The sequence below is a fragment of the Amblyomma mixtum genome, chromosome 6 (genome assembly GCF_055824585.1).
Source record: "Amblyomma mixtum isolate Tamu chromosome 6, ASM5582458v1, whole genome shotgun sequence".
Lineage (NCBI taxonomy): Eukaryota > Metazoa > Arthropoda > Arachnida > Ixodida > Ixodidae > Amblyomma > Amblyomma mixtum.
Genome location: NC_143017.1, coordinates 100002816 through 100023272, shown reverse-complemented (window position 1 = coordinate 100023272; position 20457 = coordinate 100002816). Strand labels below are relative to the sequence as shown.

The window sequence follows — 20457 nt, the reverse complement described above, 5'->3', positions numbered from 1 at the left end:
GCATGAGCTAATAGCTGTGTGCTACACATCGTGGAGTAACAGCGCAAGATATTTTGCCCCAATTGCACAACTGGTGTCGCAGATATTTCCAGCAGCTGTAGTCAGCGAAAGCTGTCCCAGCAGAAAAGTGAAGCCACAGACTCGAAGCTTTGCTTTCTTTCACGCAGTCACACGTTTTCACAAGTCCAAACAGAAATTCGCGAACGACATTTGCGGTTCAAAGGACAAAAGGGGTCAAACGCTGCTGCAGCGTTCACGCGCGCAAACACTGCGAAAGCCAGCGTCCTTCGCAGATGACGTCAAGTGAATGCCTTCTGCGACACGTAACCCGCTGATCGTTCCAACAGACATCGTACACCTTGACTTCTGGCGCCAGCCCACGTGAGATTACTTTAGCCTTCGTCTGTCGCCTTCAGTTCGTGAGAAAAACCAGGAGGTAGCCGCCAAACAGTGCTTATTTGATACCTGGCTGGTTGTGTAACAAGCATAGCGCTGCGAAGAGGATGACGTATGTCCCATACCACTGCCACAGCTCGTTATATTTTAGCGCAGCGATACTTCGTGATATGTTACAAGCAACCGCAATGACCAACGTCACTTGGTTTTTTTTTCTAAGGAGGACAAGTTATACAAACACAGACGGGACGTTTATTAATCGAACAGTTACTGGACGACCACCGGCGGCTCTACCCGCCAGATGCGCACCCGGCCTTCGTCACCCGCTGAGGCGAGCAGGCCCGGCGAGGCTGGGTTCCAGGCAACGCAGTTGACGTCCTGCTCGTGCGATTCATGGCACGCTAGCCGCCACGAGGGCTCTCCCGAGCCAGGCTGTTCCTCGACGAACACGCGGACGCCGTTGTCGCCGCATCCCGTGGCCAGGAGACCTGTGAGCGGACACCTGCGAGCGACAGCAGAGGTTCCATCTACAGCAGGTACCTCGGCGGAGAAAAAAAACACTATGCTGACGGGCATGCACGCCTGCCTGGTCGCTGGATGCGCGCAGGAAAAAAATGTCCGACACTGACGTAAAAAAAAAAAAATTCAGGGGGCACATTGGCTCCCTAAAGTGCTGCAAGGCAAAAGCCTGTCCTGGCACACTGTTTGGTATTGAATGCGTGACTGTATGAGGTATGTAATGTGGTCACCCACGGACGCCTTACGCCCCCTGTCAGAGCAGACAACTATTTTTTATTAGTTGTCGTCTGCTCCAAAAGGGGGCGTCAGACATCCGTGAGTGACCTCATTACTTCGAATCCACGCGCTATGACGTCATAACCATTTCGACCAACCGAAAAGCCTGACACCTCTGCTGACAACCTTCTATCGACAACGATGAGGCACTAGAGGCTTTCGCAACCGGAACCGGCCTGTGTGCTCGGTGTCAGCTTTCGTTTTCGAGGAGTGCGCGCGGCGATGTGAACGCCATTTTCTCCGGCTGATGCTGCTGCAGCCGTTCCATGGGCCGTTCAAAGTTTTATTTTTCACGGCGCCCCCTCATGTCGAAACACCAAAACAAAAACTAAAATCAGAAAATCAGTTGTTGAGGGCAAAAACTAGATGGCGCAGCACGTCCACACCTCTCCGAAATTAATTTTTTCCGCGGGTGATTTGAATTGTTCATATGTGGATGATCGCCTACGGCACGGTAGCGAAATAGTTAATATTCACTTTCTTGGAATGATGCTACTGCATCTCGAGCAACGTGCTCAGCATGCAGAGAAAGAAGGTGAACGGCCCTTTGGCGAAGCCGCGTCCTCACCAGGAGACACTGTACACCGGCCGCGGGTGCAGAGCGGCCACCGTGCCCTCGCACTTCCAACGGGCCTCGGCCGCCTCCTGGCTCCAGATGCGCACGCTCCCGTCGGCGCTGGCCGAGGCAAGGCGGCGGCCGCGGCCGTCGAAGCACACCGACCACACGGTGCTCTGGTGCCCGGAGAGCGTGCACACGCACTCCCAGTCGTCCAGCTGCTCGGCGTACACGCGCACGCTGTTGTCGTAGCTAGCGGACACCAGCACCTGCGGCATGAGACCACAATGTCCTTCCAGCACAAGAAATGGCAATGGCCACAGAGAAGGCGACTTTCTTTTGCTGGAGCTACTGCGTAATGAAGCTTCGTGCGTCGTGAAAAGCAACGTCGTCGATGCCTTCGGTCGTCTGCAAAAGAAACTAAAAAATGAAGAACTCCTATTCTGTACTAACTGCTCCCACATCGAGCGGCGGCGTACACTGAACAACAAATGCTCGGTAAGTAATCCGGAAGTACCGGGCCCCACGAAGCCAGTAGCAAACGTGTCACCGTAAGGCGCTCAGAAGACTCGAAAAGCTTATTGGTTCAGTTGGTTTATTGGGGTTTAACGTCCCAAAGCGACTCAGGCTATGAGGGGCGCCGTAGCGAAGGGCTCCGAAAATTTCGACCGTCTGGGGTTATTTAACGTGCACTGACATCGCACAGTACACGGACCTCTAGAATTTCGCCTCCATCGAAATTCAGCCGCCGCTGCCAGGATCGAACCCGCGTCTTTCGGGTCAGCAGCCGAGCGCCGTAACCACTGAGCCACCGCGGCGGGGCACTCAAAAAACGCCCAAATGCTTTTCGCATATACCTCTTCCGTGGCACAATGCATGTTCTCCGCTTTGCCTTCTGGGGAAGATGCACAGCAGGCAAGAACAATGTCAGCTTTTTCGGCTGTAAGAATCACTAGACTCGCTTCTGCAGAGCGATATCCGCTCTGAACTTCTGGAGACACAAAGCGATAGCGTTCTTTCACCTCTTCCGTAGGATGCCAGAGCACAGCTTTGACGTCTTGGCTATGGCATGTCAGGACGGATGCGCACTCGAAGTCGTCACAATCGTCCACTGCAGAAAAGCAAAACGTTTCAGCAATATAAAAGATACAGCCTTCTGTAAAATGAACAACTCGCACTCTTGTCTCCTTGCGCACTAGCTCCTGGTTTGGTCAGCGTGTTGCCTTTTAAAGGAAACGTTCACCCCGAGCTTTGCCTCCAAGTTCGGCTGTGTCGGTAAAACCGGAGGCCACACAAAGTTTGCCGGACAAATACACGGTGAAAAGTACCAGGATGGCTTCAGGAGGAGGCAGGAGGCTCCTCCTCCAAGAGAGAAATTTTACTTAGGAGAAATACGCTGGGCCCAATTTTTTTTTTTTTTTGCGGCGAAAAGGCCCAGAAAAAACTTGAGGGGCACTTAACCAACACGTTGAGAACGCAGTAGTATTAAACTCTGAAGTCCATTCGGCCTGCTTCTCCGTTACTGTTGCCGCTGATACTCCTGCTTCAGCGACATACTTCCGAAATCGCCCTATCCGCTTGCGGGGATTTTGCACTTTGGGCTTTGATTCTGGCTCCCTTAAAACCTGGTACGTGGAGCTGTCTAGACGTGTCTGCACACAACCAAGCGCAGCTACTAACTGCCGCCGAGGCCACCACCACGCTCGGCCACGCCAGGTCACGCTGTGACGTCATCACTATATCGACCAGTCAGCGAATTTTATGACTAACCACGCAGTTTTTCCTAGCGCACCCGCCAACTCAGCCATGCCACGTGGTGTCACGACGTCACGCACCCCGTAGACCAATCAGCACTCTACAATGTCAAGTGACCTTGTGGCGTCATCACACTGTCTCGACAAATCAGCGAATTTTATGACCAACCGCGCCGTGTTTTAACCCGCTAGTGTTAAAGGCCCCATTAGCCAGAAAATCCGGTGTCGGCGTTGTCAGCGAAAAATCTCGAGCACGACTCTGGCAGGTGGTGCTCAGAGAGCAACCTAGGAGGAAGGTGAGCCACCTAGGTCACGTGACCTAGCTGTATGATCACAACCTGCCCGCCGAATAGAGAGCAAACGGCAAGGTCACGTGGTCTATGAATGCAGAGAATGACCTGCATATATGGAAATAACGCATGATGCTACCACGTCATACTCTAAGGCGGAGCTTAAGTGTCCCTCAAATTTTTTCCAGCATACCAACCAACTAGGCAATGTCACATGGTCTCATAACGTTACACAGTCCGTCGTTCATTCAGAGCTCGGTCATGCCACGTGGCCCTGTGACGTCATAGTTGCCGCGACCAATCGGGGAATACTGTGGCTAACCACGCCGAGCTTCTTTCCTTTATGAGGCATTAACACGTGCTTCAAATGAGATCGCCCCCTCCCTATAAATCCACCCCTGCTGAAGAGGCGGAACGACGAACAGTAGTGAGTTCTGCCAGTCGGCTCACCTTCCCAGACCCAGACGGTCTTGTCCCGTCCGCAGGTGGCCAGGCGGCGGCCCGAGGGAGACCAGGCCACGGCCTTTACCTCGCTCTCGTGTCCCTCCAGGGTGGCCACGCTCTCCCAGGTGCGGGACTCCTCGCCCAGGCGCCAGATGCACACGGTGGCGTCGAAGCTGGAAGAGGCGAGGCGCTCGCCGCTCGGGGACCAGGCCACGCAGCGCACCGTGCGCCGGTGGCCGTCCAACAGCACGGCCTTGCATGACCACGCGTCGCCTGCGCATGCGTGCGCCATATGCCTTTAAAAATACGCCGCATTTCCTGCACGTGGGCTGTCTGCTAGCGAAAGCACATCGACGAGATTTTAATGCGGTTTAGGAGGGCGAAAATTGTCTCTGCGAAGCCTACAACTGTCAACAATGGCGGGCGGCAGCCCGTGACCTCCGCGGTTGGCAGATACGATAGAGGAAGGAAAGAACTCTGAAGAGAGCGAAGACTTTATTCACATCGACATGGACCTCGCGGCAGGGGCTCAGCCAGGGGGAGGGTCTCCCCCCTGCGCCGTGAACACCGCAGAGAAAGTCTTGGAGTAAGCCTCCTCCGCCAGGCGTAGGGCCATCTTTTGTACATCTGCATTTGGGCTGCGTATGTAGGACTCCCAGGCAACATGATCAAGTGGATCAGTGTTTAGCTCTCAGAGATTCGGGGCATTGCCAGATTAGATGATTTTAACCCAGAGGTACCGTCAGAGGGCATAGTGGAGCCGTTGTGGCTTTTCTAGAGATCAAAAGGTGTTGCAAGGTAAGCAGACCACCAGTCCTTACCTTTAACGACCATTTCAGCTTCAGGGAAGCTGTAAGGGCTCTACTGTACGAGCTAGAAGCAAACCATGCAGCCTGGTTACTTTTGACAAAGAGTGTACGTTGCAGGGATTGCAAGCCTCTGCATCGCCTGTAAGCTTATTATGCAGTGTAACATAAGGGAAGAAGCAATTGGCTTGAATTTTTCGCCAGGCCCTACATTCTGAGGGTGTTAGGAACCTATCAGGAGATGGATAGATCCTTCTGCCTGGTCTGGGAGTCTCAGAGAGCTCCTTGTAGGTGATGAGGGGGTCTTTGTCTCCTGGTAGCGGGGCCTCTACGGCCGCTCGGGCGTATACATCTCGAGCGAGGTGAGAGGCGGTTACGTCACATTTTTTGGCCAGCGCTCCCTGCTCCGCCTATTTGGCCGCCGTCTCGGCGCGCTTGGGCATGCGCAGCTGACAATGTAGCAGATGACGCCGCTGCGCCCAGCGTAACCTGCGCCGTCGGCCAAAGACTCCCAGTAGCCCTTGCGAAAGCGCGCGACTTCCGGCACACTTTTTGGCGTGCAGCTCGGATAGCGAGAGCCCCTCCTGAGCTTTCCTTCCTCCACGGCAGGTGCAAAGCGCAATCTCCCTCTCCGCTTGTACGAGGAGAGGAGGAAGATGCAAGGCTAATATTAATCAGCAAAAACTAATTAAAACAGAAATTGAATAACAACAGAATCAGAACTGCAACAGAAGAGAACTGTAACAGAACCAGAATTGGAATGCACTGGTGAGTGAAACACAATGGAATCGGAATTCAATCACAAACGGGGTAGAATTAGAACTAGAATATATTGCTGAGTGAAAGAAAAATGCCATCGCACTTCCTCGCATTCGCATCAATCCAATTGATGACCTATATTTTTTTTTTTTTCAAGTGGTATGTTTGCAGCCCTCAGGTCAAGGATTTGCAAACCCAACGAGATGTATCCGATATGCAAGGACCAGAGAAATATTGATTCTGTTGCCTTTTGGAAACTGCAAACAGAAATGCTATCTGATAAGGCATCTTTCTTGGACTCTTACTTTCCATCACTTTATCTCTTTGCGACGCTGCGCCATGTTGAAGACTGGAACTGCATGTACAGTCGGGGACAAAAGTCTCCGGACCACGTGTTCCTCTAACGAAGCCGATAGCTCTGCTATTAGTGGGCGGCAGGAGACCACACTTGTGGAGGTAAAAGTTAAATTTTTGTTCTTTCATCTCAACAAGTGCGGTCTCCAGCCGCTGTCTGATAGTAGAGCTATAAGCTTCGTTAGAGGAACACGTGGTCCGGAGACTTTTGTCCCTGACTGTACAGCCTTTGTCAGTAATTCAGAACACAGGGGGTTTTCTTCTAAACTGTGTAGTGGGGCTTCTGCAGCATTCGTGGGATTGCTACGGGTCTCAGGGGGCAGGACCAGAAATCTTACCTTTGGGCGATTTGGAACGCTGAGGATGCGCTGCGAACCAGATGGTGGGGATCAGAAGCAAACTCCCTGGGCTCTTAAACTCTTGACAAAGGCTGTACACACAATGCTGCGCCAATCCCAAATAACCACTCTAGTTTGAACTGTGATGCCAGCACCACTCAGCCAGTTAATTCTGTAATCAGCTTCTGTGCCATGACTGGCCAATGAGTGATTACTCTCTTATTACTTGCAGTAAAGTACCCATTATATCCTAATGGCTGAAGTGCCCTTCACAGAGACAATGCTGTAACTTTTCCGTGTAGATAACAGAAAAACTTCATAAAAACTTTCGAACGCAAACAAACATTTGTTTCATGGGTATAAGTAGATGCTTTCTATAACAAGTTTCAGTCACAGGCGTTGATGGAAAATAATTTAATATTTTGAGTGTTGTGTGGCTTGGCGTTTTCACCGAAATCGAGTGACATCAAGGTGCCATTGCACCACTTGTTTTCCCATCACCGAAACCAGTGGATGTTCACAAGAACCAGTGTTTGCTGGTGACGCCCATGTCCCCAGAATGTGGTAGCCCAGGCTGGCAGGTCGACCACGACGTCAAGGTGCACTGCAGAGCTTGTGCCAACCAAGACCGAAACTGCCGGTAGAAAACTGTTTGTAATTAAATACTCACACTTCAAACTAGTGTTTCAAGCTCATTCTCACAATTATTAGGCCCGTAGGCCTCTTTCAAGGAAAATAAAAACAAAAACCCCAAAACTCTGCGTACGTACCCATTAAATGGCTAATTAAAGCCTATGATGTGTTTCGTATCGAACCACAACTCAAGAACACTGTACAGGAAAGCACAGCACTGGATATCCAGTTACGACGACTAATAGCACCATAACCTCTGTAGAAATACCACACAGAAAGCGAAAAGCAGTGACGGGCCCAGTACTTTATTCTAAGCACAAAATCTTGTTTCACAGCTCCCAGACTAACTCATTTATCTTAAAAATAGAATAATCTCTTCAAGGTTGTTGTCACAAATTCGTGACATACCGACTATTGCAGGCTTAAAAAAATTAAGGTCGATTACCGTAATTAGGCCAAATGCGAATTAGGTGCGCTAGCAGTTCGGTTTTCACTTCGGTTCCGGTGCTCAGGTCCAGTGTGAACGCATGGCAGTTGTTTGGATAGCGATAACGTTTTTAGAACTAAACTTCCACCTATGTTTTTGTGTCATGCCCCATCATTTAACTTCGACATTTTTACTTCTTGCAAATACAGCTCTTACGAACGCCATTTATATGGTACAAACTGCTACATGAGCAGCTGGTTTATTAAAATAAAAGGTTAGGTTGGTTTATGGGGTTTAACGTCCCAAAGCGACTAAGGCTACGAGAGACGCCGTAGTGGAGGGCTCCGGAAATTTCGACCACCTGGGGTTCTTTAACGTGCACTGACATCGCACAGTACACGGGCCTCGAATTTCTCCTCCAAAGAAATTCAACCGCCGCGGCCGGGATCGAACCCGTGTCTTTTGGGCCAGCAGCCGAGCACCATAAGCCACTGAGCCACCGCGGCGGCAAAATAAAAGGTTATGTAAACTGTACATCACTTTTGACCTCACAGAGACATCATATATTTCACTGATAAAAAGCAATAATTAGAATGTAGGAAATAATTGCCGAAAAAAAAAAACGAAAGTGGTATTTTAAAATAAACACCAAAAAAAAGTCCGCCGAATCTTCTACAAAGAAAAACCGAAAAGTCCCACCCCTATTATATGTCATGCATGCGTGTCTGTGGCCCATTTGGAACTGCCACTTCAGTTGGGAGCCAACAGGTAATCTTGTTATAGGCTCCAACTGGTTCCAAATAGACAACTGGAACCGACCGGACATTCCAATTGATTTCAGTCATACACATTTGGAACCAACTGGAACGAAAACATAACTGAATTTTCCGGTAGGAAAGCCCAACTGGAACCAAATTTTTTTATTTTTTTTTCTTGGAACAGTTGCGGGCCTCAGCTTCCCCTCCACATTAGCGTCCTTTCTTTCATGGCGCCCACCATGGTGCCTAAGTTCGTCAACTTCCCCAATGGAGCGAGAGGCATGGTGGCTTGACCGCAATGGTATGGTTCCCAGCTGGCAAGCTGGTTTTCAACGAGGCCTAACGGAACTAAGACTTTGTGAAGCTATATAGGAGATGACTTCATCGTTTTTGCTCACTAGTGAAAATATCAATAAAAGCAAGTATTTAAACTTTTCTCCACAAAGTAACGTCTCATACCACTAAGAATGTATGACGAGGCTACACCGATGATCAGCATTCAGTCATCTCCACCATTTTCACTCAGATCAGGCTGACCTGAAGTATCATGTGACCCCATACAATGGTTGCACAAGTTTAAAACATACCTGACGTTGCAAGGGGGCTCGCATCTGTCACCAGAACAAAAAAGTTTACTCCTTAATATCAATTGGGGAAGAAGGCAGTCGCATTTATTATGCCAGAAAGGCTGCTCAGCCGGTTTCAACAACAACAATGAATGTCGTAGTGAAATGACACAGATTCCATCGCAGACGGCAAGAACCTGGAGAGAGAGTCCCCAAATTTGTGATGAGCAAACTCATGTCATTTTTCGTCATTTGCAGAGATGCTGAGGTACCATTTCGAAACTAGTGTAATATCCCAGCAAGTTTGAGAGAGGCTATTACAGGAGGAATCAACATCGTCCTTCACTACAGCTGTTCGCACCGCAACGCAGAATGAGCAAACAGCAACAAACGCTCAAGAATTCAATGCAGCATGGCCAAACCCATCCAGAGAGCTACAACTCATCCACAACAATCTGTCCGTTCATCTCCAAGGGCCTCATCTTCTTCAGGTCAACATAGCAACTGATAATATTGTCAACAGCCATCTTGGAGACCATACCATCCTCCTTCAAGAATGACGCCCATTCCCCAAGTTCATGAACACAACGAGCCACGCTTCCATCAACAATGGCAAGCAGCAGCATGACAGCAGCATGCTACCTGGAAATGTTTCTGGTGTGGTTCCAGTCGGCAAAACACCTTCCTCCCCAGCCAAAGGGAAAGGTTTTTTCTACTGTTCACGTATAGGTCACTACCGCAGAGCTAATTCAATGAAGACACAACATCGGTTTGAGGACTTCAATAACAAGAATCTGACAATGAGATGTCTATGAATCAAGACTACATCAAACCAGACCTCAAGTCCGGCTCTCACATTCAGCTCCAAGTGCTACAGTCTACAATGTTTGACTGGGACCCATCGTTTCCATAACTGGACAAAATTTATTCGCAAGATATTCCCCGGTACCATACTGTCGCAAGTAGCTCTGGTCACTTTGCTGGATTGTTGCCAGGGACCCATCAAGGTGTTAAGCTTGTTTGCTGCATCCACAATGTTTCAAGTAAGAACTGCAATAGTTCAAGAAGGCTCCACACTAATCGGCTGAGACACTAATCCGAGCACTTATCTAATTCATCTCAACTACCTTCAGTTTTGCAACAGAATTTTGCATCCCTATTTTTAACGGGAATGGTTCTCACAAGAGGGTACTGATATCGAGTCAAACATTGAAAAAAGTCAACTAGTTTCCTCAAAATTGCGCCACCTTCCATTGGCTATTCAACCAAAAATGTCTGAAGAGCTTCAATGTCAACAGTAAAGAACGAAGTGCATATGTACAGAATATGGTACAACTGTAAGGTGCGGTTTATCTGGAGAAGCTTCGTAACGGGAGCAGGGCCAACAGCAGTCTGAGGTCAACCAGTCCAGCAGGAGCGTGCGCCAGGCGATGGCTATGCGGCTCGCGCATATGCCCATCATCTTCCTGACACAACAAATAGTACATGGACGAAAGCTGTGCAACCACAGAGCCCAATTTCCAAGTAGCAGACTTGGTTAGAACCAACGTTGGTTACAGCTCAAAAGCCCGTTCATTCTTTCAAAGGCGACAGAGTCTTCTCTTAACCCATGAAAGTTATCAGTCGTCAAGGCCATGCGTCGAATCGCATGGATGATGGGAAAATAGCGTGTTCAAGTTGTCCAAGGTGCCTTCACCTCCTTTCATGAAAGAGTCACATGGAAGCCAGCACTCCTTTTACTATGTCAACACTTTAGCGGTCTAGTCAATGGTCTCAACTGCCTCCACGATGAGAGTCAGCAATATTGGTGCCTCCTGTGCTATCGCCCTTCAGAGTTGTGAGCGACACACAACCGAAGGAGCCTCCCCATTCAGCGATGTGCAATGCTCTGCTCGGTGTAGTGAAGAGTCAGTGCAAATTTTTTCATGCATCCAGGAGCTCTGTGTAGACTCTCAATTCCACACCCCGAAAAGCCCAGCCTGCACCTGGAGAGGCATCGCAATGTCTCAGAGACGTCTAGCTAGACGTCTCTGAGAGGTTTTTGGTTTGCTGGGATGTGATTTTTTTTTGTGCATGTACAAGTGAATTTTTAAGACCCAGTTCTTTTTATATAATGCTAGGTTATTATTTAGGGATCTCCACGGTGTACAGGTGGAAGTAAATGAAGCTCATAGTAGCTCTTCCTCTGGTAGCATACTCATTGAATAAATTCCCCCACTCTTTCAAAGTTAATTTACTGATTTACTTAAAGAATAACCACCAAGCCTGGACACTATTCATAGCCGAGGTGATATTTGCCAATTTCTTTGAAAAATATCTGTGTTTGAAAAAGGTGCTGAAAAATGTCTGAAATATGGGTTTGAAATGGGTGTCTGAAATATGCCTGAAATGTGTCACCATAAAATGTTTTTGAAACAAGCCTTACATAAAATACATGTTATTGTCATACTGTATTGCAGTATTTCAGAAGTGAAATGTTTTCACACATGTAACAAAGGTGTAAGAGAACTGCCCACTTTGAGGTTTTCAGACTGACTGCAAGCATTTGAGGAGAACCTTGTCGAGCTGAGAACAGGTGATCATATATGCTAGCAGTACAGACTGTGGTTGGTTAAGACAGTAATGAGACCCAGGAGCTGATGATTCCTTAATACTACCTTCAGCAGAGTCCTTGTGGGATACTAGAATTTATTTATTTATTTATTTATTGAACCTCACAGGCCCGAACGGGCATTGTGTGAGGGGGGTTACAGTATCAAAAAGGATTTCAGCAACAAGAGGCAAACACTGGGTATATAAGTATCAAAACAGAACATAATTCACAAGAACTAACATAAAACTAAATCGTACCTACACAGCGCAATACTTGCAGGTGCATACATACATATACACAGAAAAATAATTTTCTTTCAATAGCTTTGATTGATCACTTTTCCTGACTTCAAGGTTGATATCAAGGAGGCAGCAGACTGTCTCAAAGTAAGTAGCTTGCATAGAAAACAGGTCTCTATCTCCACACAACACCCTGATGAATTTAATATGCATCTTGAACATGCCACTGCCACAGTAAGAATCGAGAACAGTCATTCTATGTTCTTTTTTCCCTTCACAGTACAGGGTCCCATAGTACCCCTGGTGGCCATTCACAGGTTCAACCCCGTTCTGGAGATGCCCAGTGTGCGTGTTTGTGTGCACCTTATCCTGCTGTGCACTTGGAACTCTTGCCACAGGTGTGAGCGCATGTAACCAGTTATGAATGTCGTGTCTGTATCTCCATGTTACTTGTCATGTGTTGATCTTTCAGTTACATGTATGGCTTCGTATTGCCCCAAGGAAGGAAGTATATAGGAAGATTTTGTTTACATATATAGATTTTTATTTTAAAAGCTGTGAGAGATAGTTCAGTGTGGTTTTGTAGGTGGGTTGTATAGAAAGGCAGATGTTAACTAGACGATCAAGGAATTAAAATAACTAATCATTTCTTTTATTTTTGATTTTAGGGGGCAAGCTTATAGTATTAAATTGAAGGTTATCGACATCGAAAGTAAGTGCAGTTTTTAAGTTTTCTTAATTAGCAATGCGGTTTGCATAAACGAACGTCAAAAATATGCATTTGAAATCTTGTTGAGTTGGCTTTTTCACATTGCATATCTATGAAATAGCGTCGCTGAACATCACATCACTGCTGAAATCAAATTAACTTCTTCTACATCGTTAAACACACAAGCAGCGTCTGTATCTGATGCATAAGAAATGCAAGCGACACCATTTTAGAAATATACACTATGGAAAAGATAACTCAACAAGCATTCAAATCCGTATTTTTGATGTTCAATATTTAGAACCACATTGCCGATTAAAAGAAACTTTAAAACTCAGTTCATTTGCGATGTTGACGGCCTTCAATGCTGCAATATAATCTTGACCCTCTTTCTTCTCCCCTTCCCTCTCTCTCTCTTGCCCCCCTAAAATCAAAAAGTTGATCACTTATTTTTAATTCCTCGATCGTCTAGTTATTGATCCCTATCAGGTACATAATATCTGCCTTGCTGTACAATCCACCTTCACAGACTACACCAAAATATCTTTCACAGTTTTCAAAATAGAAATTAAACGTTTAAAAAAAATTGCGCCTCTCCCGTAACCGAGAGTAGAGTAAGCATGAAATGTTTACGGACCTAACACAGGCTCCATTGCTCGGCTTAAGCAGCTGTGACGGTGGCGGCATTGAAATCCAGGACGATGCAGAAGCGTGTGCGGACACGACGAGACGCAGGCCTGACAAGAATGTATATGCAGCGCGTTCGAATACTCCGCGAGCGTGTATACATCTGCCTGCCAGAGGGGGAAAGGGCTTGAAGGCCAAGCGGCCGGTCTTTTACATGCGTGAGTGTGGGACCGCAGCGCCATCCTTGGGGAGGGAGTGAAAGTTTTCCGCCGAAAGCCCTTCTCGCCCTCTTTCTCTAAGCGGCCTTCTCTCAAAGCCCCTAACAGATCACGTATGACAACGAAGTGTATTGTGGCATGTATGTGCTTTTTGCACGCGTTATTAGAAATCGGAAATTATAATTCCGTGCATTATCAAATGCACAGCTCGACTGATATCTTGATAAACATTGAGAAGACACTGGCAGCAGTTATTTTTTGTGACTCGTTTGGAGAGCAATCGGCGCTTGTATGCCGGTCCCGTAGGAGGGCTTAGAGAGTCTCGTTGAATCTCGCTAAGTCTCGTACGGTGCCCGGATGTTCTCGTTTCAGTGCCCGGATGAGTGGACTTCAGTGCCCGGATGATGGCTCTCAGTCTCGGCGTGACGTCACCACAATGCCGACAACGGGAGCTAAAAGCATTTCATGCTTAAAAATGACCCTGTATGTTGCACAGCAGGTTTTGGCTTTGGTTTCTTGGATTCTTGGATTCTTCTCTAGTGGATACGTACATCTTACTGGCTACTGAGTGCCATGTAACTCAAAGATAAAATACCCTAGTCCATGCCCAATAAACGGTGGTTCTTGAACATCACTCAGTGCTCCTGAATATATTGTGAGAAAATTGGAACTGCAAAAGGAAAGTAGTCTAAACAAAATGTGGGAAATATCTGCGATGTCGGTAAAACTGTCATTTCGGCGGATGTGCTCTCAGCAAAATCAAGATAGTGAAAGCTATGATCTTCAACAAGGTGTGGTCAGTCTTTGTGCTTGGCTCCACAGCATCAGTGTGGTATAGTGACTAGAATATCTACGGAATGAAAATATATACTGCCGTATGTCATCTAACAGCTTGCATTTGATTTCCGTGCCCCTCGATGAGATGTACTGGTTTCGGACCTCACAAAGCAGGAACCTTGACGACAAGCTGACCTAACCACGGTGAATGAGTGCTTTTTAACTAGCCACACACAAATGCCAAATCTGAGCAAACTGTCATGTTAAAGAAGAAAAACTGAACATGCAAGGATGTCATTATTGCGGTAGCTGTTCTACGTATGTTATTCATGAACTGTGGGCTCGTGCAGAGAGCTACTGTGCCAACTTAATAGTAACAAGAAAGCAAATGCATTTTGCCATAAATGATACAAAACTAGTTCAAAAAAGACTTTATCTGCATAATGTGCATCAAAATAAAAGGAGTGTGCAAAATTGTTTCTTTTCTACTTCAAAAACAGAGGTACGAATCACAGAAAATCACCAAAAAGCACTGCCCTCATGATAATTTTTGTTCATTATTGTAGTATCAACAGTCACAATAGAAACAAAGTCTCCACTAACACTTTGTATGGGTCACCTTGAATGAAGAGCAAGTGAACACCTGATGTGTGACATGGCACGCAGTTGTCTTGCGCGTCTTTTTCATTTCATTAGTGTCATTTTATTTGTGGAGCGTGGTTGTCTTCCTTCAGTGCATGCTTTTCCTCATCTATTAGTTGTGTGATTGCATTTCTGTTATCATGTGTACTTTCGGCTAAATGAGCAGAAGTTATTGTGTTTCCCCCCTTGCAATAATGCCCTCGGGTGCTGCAGGTATCTGTAATAAATAAATAAATAAATAAATAAATAAATAAATAAATAAATAAAATAAACACCTGTAAGAGGAAGTTTTGGCTTCAAATGATGATGGCGCTTCAACTTTAGAGTTGGGTATGTGGGCACCATAGAGGCATCTAATTGTTTATGGGCTCAGCATTTTTTATTTTTAATGTATTCTTTTCCACTATTCACTCAAATTATTATTTGTTCTCAAAATATTTTGTGAGATAAAGATGAAAATTTTTGCGTCAAGAAGGGGAAAAATAAAAGTTGGCAATACGGCAACATCGCCACCACTCTACCGGTGAGCCTTGTGTTCATTCTCTGCAGACTGTCCCAGGCTCTATCAAAACATTTTCCACGATTGGTGCCCTAGCCTTGGGCTAGCCTGGCACAGTATTTCCCACACTTTGCTTAGTTTTCAGCAAGCATTCAGAGGCAAGTGAAAGCACCTGTAAAAACTTTTATCTTTCTGTACACTTAAACTCCACGCAGACTGGCACAGCAGAAAGTATTGCGCCATCTTAATCATCTTCGTCCACTCTCACCAGGTAGCAACCGCATGCATAGTATGTGCAAGTCGATTAATAACCCTAGACCACATTACCCAAGCTGAACCTTTCCAGCTGAGATGTGCAGGTGCCTGGTGATCTCTGAGCAAATAAGAATTCATGTTAGAGGTCAACGTAGATGAGTAAAAGATAAGATGGAGACTAGAAGACAATATATGCATCACTGCCACGTGACCACCTTCATCGCTCTCCTCTTCTCTTGGCGTTTGCATGTGCGCTGCTCAGGGACCCAACCTTGCACTCATACACCCTTCTTTAATAATGATCTGTCCCCAGATCACAAAGTTCTTGAGGTGAGCGAGATGCGGCTCATCGCATTTCTTTGGCAGCTTCTTCCCAGGTAGCACCGAAACATTGCGATAATGTTACATTTTGTTATGCTCAAATGTTATTTCAATGTACTTAATGTCCTTTTTTTCTAATGTTTTTGTAATTTTACATATAAATGTTCGAATAACCTTCCTCAAACATTCATGAAACATGTAAACAACATAAATGGAACTTTCTCGAAAATGGTGAAGCAGCCCCGTACAAGCACGCACGTACACAGGCCTGCCAGTGGTGACGGCACACATCTTACAACACTTTGCAAGAACCAACAAGAGCGACACCCTCTCCACTACACTACAGCACCACACGCAACTTGTATTCACTCACCTCCAAACAGATATCATGCCGTCGAGCTTATATACTCGCTACTGCGGGATGTCCCATGAGTGACAGTGGGGAATGGGTAATAACTAAAGTTTTGTGACAAAATAATAGGGCTGTTCAGGTAATCTATGGCGGGTACTATCTAAGAGATGTGGTTACAAGGTACTGTTAGTTGAAAAACATCTTTACTCAAAGAGCAGTGAGAAAATGTCTGGAAATCCGTGCTGAAAATATATTTGCAATGTTGTTTTATAGTTGCAACTCTAACGCTATAATAAAATTTAGAAGATTATATGTATTAAAACAATGTTTGTTTAGAACATGAAAGTAACGTTTCCTATATAACTTATAATGTTATATGTTAATTTTCAATGTTAATGTAAAGTTACAATGCAACATGTAACATTACTCCAACTTATATAACATTTTTATAACACTATTCTAATGTTCGGTGCTACCTGAGTTGTTCAGATATGGCTTTAGGGTCACGTGCTGTCCCATCACTGTCGAAAGGCTCATGGTTCATGCTAGGATGGAGATGGTCAGACGGCTCAGAACTTTCACTGTCGTTGTCAGCATTACGGTGTACAAGCTGTCGTTCAATAAACACTCATCCCAGTTAGGGAAGCTGGCTTTTCTGGAGGTGCGTCTCCTCAGCTGCTCTATGTTGACGACTCATACTCTGTGCGATGTCCGATGTGTGCATTTGATCTCCACTGTGTTCTTGCCTAAAACTGAAGATATTTCATAAGGGCCATTGAATATGGAGTTGAGGGTTGATGATTGGGAGCCAAATGCACAGTAAACAATAGCTCTGATCTGGAAGTCAGCAATCTTGTTTTTTTATCATAATGTTCCTAAGCAGCTTTCTGGTTCTCCCCCAGGTTCTTCCTCGCTCGGTTTCTATTCTTAGCTAATTAGTGGAATCGCACAAAGCATTCTTTAATATCTGACAGACGAAGTTGTCCAGGAAGCCAAGGAGTGTAGCCATACATGAGGTTTAACGGTGTGTATTGTTGTAACTTGTGCTTTGAGACGTTTATAGCAAGCACAGCTTCTGGAAGCTTCTTGTACCAGTTGAAGCTTATTTCTAACCCTCCAGCTAACTGCTCTAACAGACCATTGGCCTGAGGCCAGTATGGTGGTGTTCTGACAAGAGCGATTAAAAGACTGCGATGCAAGGTTGCTATCTTCATGTTGATGGACCCTCTGGCTTGACCCATCACAATCACCTTTAGGAATACGAATCTTGGTAGCCGTCTGTTCGACATGTAGTCTATACAGATGACTGCAGTGGTTGGAGGCACAGCGACTACATCGATGTAATGTATAGCATGGTCGACACACATGAGTACGGGCTGGTAACCTTCTTCCAATGGACGAAATAGATCAAGCGATGTTACTGTGTTTTGGTGGGTTGGGATACGTCTAGGTTACAGACACTCCTCCGTGATTGTGGTCCTTAGGTTCACCTTCTTCCCTTGTGGCCCTATGTCACCCTCTGGTTAGTTTCTTGGCCACCAGTATCTGTTCTGAATTTGGCTCAGAGTGCACTGTGCCTCCAAATGCTCTGTAGAATCACATCACATTTGAAGTATCAAGTCCCTTAAGACTGCAGGTACCATCACATTTGAAGTATCAAGTCCCTTAAGACTGCAGGTACCTTGAAGACCTTTCCACCAGCATTATCCATCATCAGAATGTCACTTTTAGCAGCTATTTCTGACTTCTCCGTTTGTGCCCACTGGCGTAGTTGCTGACAGAATGGATCCGATTTCTGGCATTAAAGTGGGCTTGTCGCTACTGCCATGAAGATGTCTGTGCCACCTGCCATATAGGCAGAAACTCCGACTCTCTGATGAGATCGTCTAACCGAAAAAGAGCCTCTGCTTTGTTCAGTTTGCCTAGGTCCACAGTCCACCGTATGAATCAGCGATTTGTCACTGCTTTTCGTGCCAAGTTCATGAGGCGCAGATTATGTGAGACTACCGTGAACTGTGGCCCTCCTTTCGGGCAAATGGCAAACACCTCTGTGACAGCTGAGTGCAAAGCCAGAGCTCCTAGTGGGTCACTGTCATGTGTGTTTAGAGTGTGACTGGCATATTCAGTCACACACTCCTGTGAGCCCCGCTCTTAAGTTAGTATGGTGCTGAGACCACGCATGTGAACTTGCAGGCAGCCTCTATGCGTTTACGTACGGTCTGGAATTAGGCCTTCTTTCGCAAAGACTATAAGTGAAATGCGCAACAACTTAGACAGGACACAGAAAGAAACACATACAACAGTTCAAGAGCGCACTTATTTGCCACTAGGAGCGCACGAGCATTTCACTTATATACTATGCAGAACTAACTAGCCCGACAACACACTCTTCTGAACTGTATTTCGCAAAGACACAGCCTGGAAAAGAAACCTGGTTAAGCACAAACTGGCAGTTTTCAATGTCCATTGTAAATTAAGACGTTGATGATGCTTCTTCCAGGGAGTTCATCTGTGATGAGCGATGTCACGCACGTACTGGTTCGTGGCAGACCATCCAGCGAATACGCACACAGATGACATCGCTTAAGGTCTATCGCAGAGGCCCTCGATCTCCTGGAAGAAGCATTACGCCACATAAATATCCATGGTTTGGCTAGAACACGATTTAAACACGATGTCTTCATATTCATCGCTTTCTTCTCTTCGCGTCCGCACATGCACAGTTCCGGGCACAAACTCCTCACGCCCTGAGGTACGGGATCGAACGACGGCATCGAACGACCACCTAGAATAAACTATATGTTCGTGCACCTTTGAAATCAATTGCACTAGCATCTCATATAGCTTGAAGGTAATAACAGTGCAGTTATTTATGAAGCCCCCATCACGAAGAGAGACGCAGAATTAACGCGGTGATCAGCGCGCTGCATTTACCTTCCAGACACCAGAGGCGAACGGTCTTGTCGCCGCCGCAGCTTGCCAACACCGTGCCGGAAGGATTCCACGCGACACACCACACACGGTCTTTGTGCCCACCCAGCTCCGACACCAGTGTCAGTTTCATCATGTCAATTGTATCGAAGCAGTGATCGCCCTTTCACTGCTTTCACTTTCAGCCAGAACACAGCGGCCTCACCACATGTTACGTCGTTATGGCATACAGGCAATGCTTGAGCAGACGGCGTAGAAGACTGCTACAGTCGATTCCTAATGGCTTTTCACGGCATTAGGTTTTTGTTCATCCATGGGTTCATAGCACTACAATATTCTAGTTCACTGTAATAGCACTGAGCCACTGATCTCCACTAGGTGGCTGGATGCCGCATTCCCGCTTTCCGAGACGAGCGCGAGTGAAGCCACCGGAAGTTGGACCGCTTGTCCCGGAAGTCGGGTGTCTGCTGTGTATTTCAAAAAGTCGCGACTTTCGCCCTTTCGTTCTCAGTTTTTTGCGTTGTTCTCTTGTAATTTCTGCTGTTATATGAAAGTAACAAGCAAGCTGAACGCGAGAAATGTGAGCATTGTGTGCAGAACCCTGTAATTTCAGAGAAATCGAAGAAAACAGGCATGCAGGTCTCACCCTGCCTCGGCAAAGGGGTACGTGCATGTTCTTGCCTGGTTCTTGTCTGCTGAGCGTGAAGGAGAAGTAGTGGGATGACGATGAGGCTAGGTCATCTTAAAACCGAATTTAGAAAAGGCACAGCGCGAGAGGAACGACTAACAAGAAAGACGAGCTGCAGAAGCGCTATTAGAAGTCAACTGCACCAAGCACCACGAATAAAAGCCCATTCAAGCTTAACTTGCTACAGTACGAAACAGTACATGACACGCTCCGTCGAAAAAGCAGTACCATACCTTTTGGAGGCGCTAATGTGAACCAACCGACCACCTTCGACACCTCACAAGATAGTAGCCTAGCCCTCGCTCCGGTTCGGTCTAAACATAATTCGGTAAAATGGTCGCTGCAAAGTAAGCTGCCTGGTGAATGTTTCAACCTATTCTTTCTTATGATTATCCCCCATTGATAGCATAACTTGGGCTTGAGCGTGGGAACAAGCATCACAGTAAAGAGCAGAGTTGGCGAAGCTAGGCAAACGAGACGACACCGAGCCGAGTAGACGAGGCTCCATACTTGCTGCGTGTAGCGACGTCCTGTCGTCTGCTAGTGTCGTCCCATTGAGATGCAATGGACCCTCATTTTTGAAACGTCTTTCCCGAAGACTTCGCTGGTCTCCTCGCTCAGTTGACGTCGCAACAGGTAGGCATTGTCATGTAGAAAGACGAGAACGACGAAAAGACGAAATGCTAACTAGGAAAACAAAACTGGAACTGAAAAACCGTGCTGAGGTTCG

The 20457-nt window shown here is 46.5% G+C and overlaps 1 protein-coding gene across 1 annotated transcript; it reads right to left on the bottom strand.

The window, feature by feature from the left end:
- Window positions 1–625: 625 nt before the first annotated feature.
- Ciao1 (cytosolic iron-sulfur assembly component 1) lies at window positions 626–19362 on the bottom strand. Its single transcript, XM_089548502.1, has 5 exons — window positions 19043–19362; window positions 4242–4508; window positions 2770–2858; window positions 1760–2016; window positions 626–898 (listed from the first exon to the last, which is right to left on the bottom strand). Exons 1-5 carry the CDS (start codon window positions 19173–19175, stop codon window positions 664–666), a joined length of 981 nt encoding a protein of 326 aa, XP_089404628.1. The 5' UTR covers window positions 19176–19362; the 3' UTR covers window positions 626–663.
- Window positions 19363–20457: the final 1095 nt, after the last annotated feature.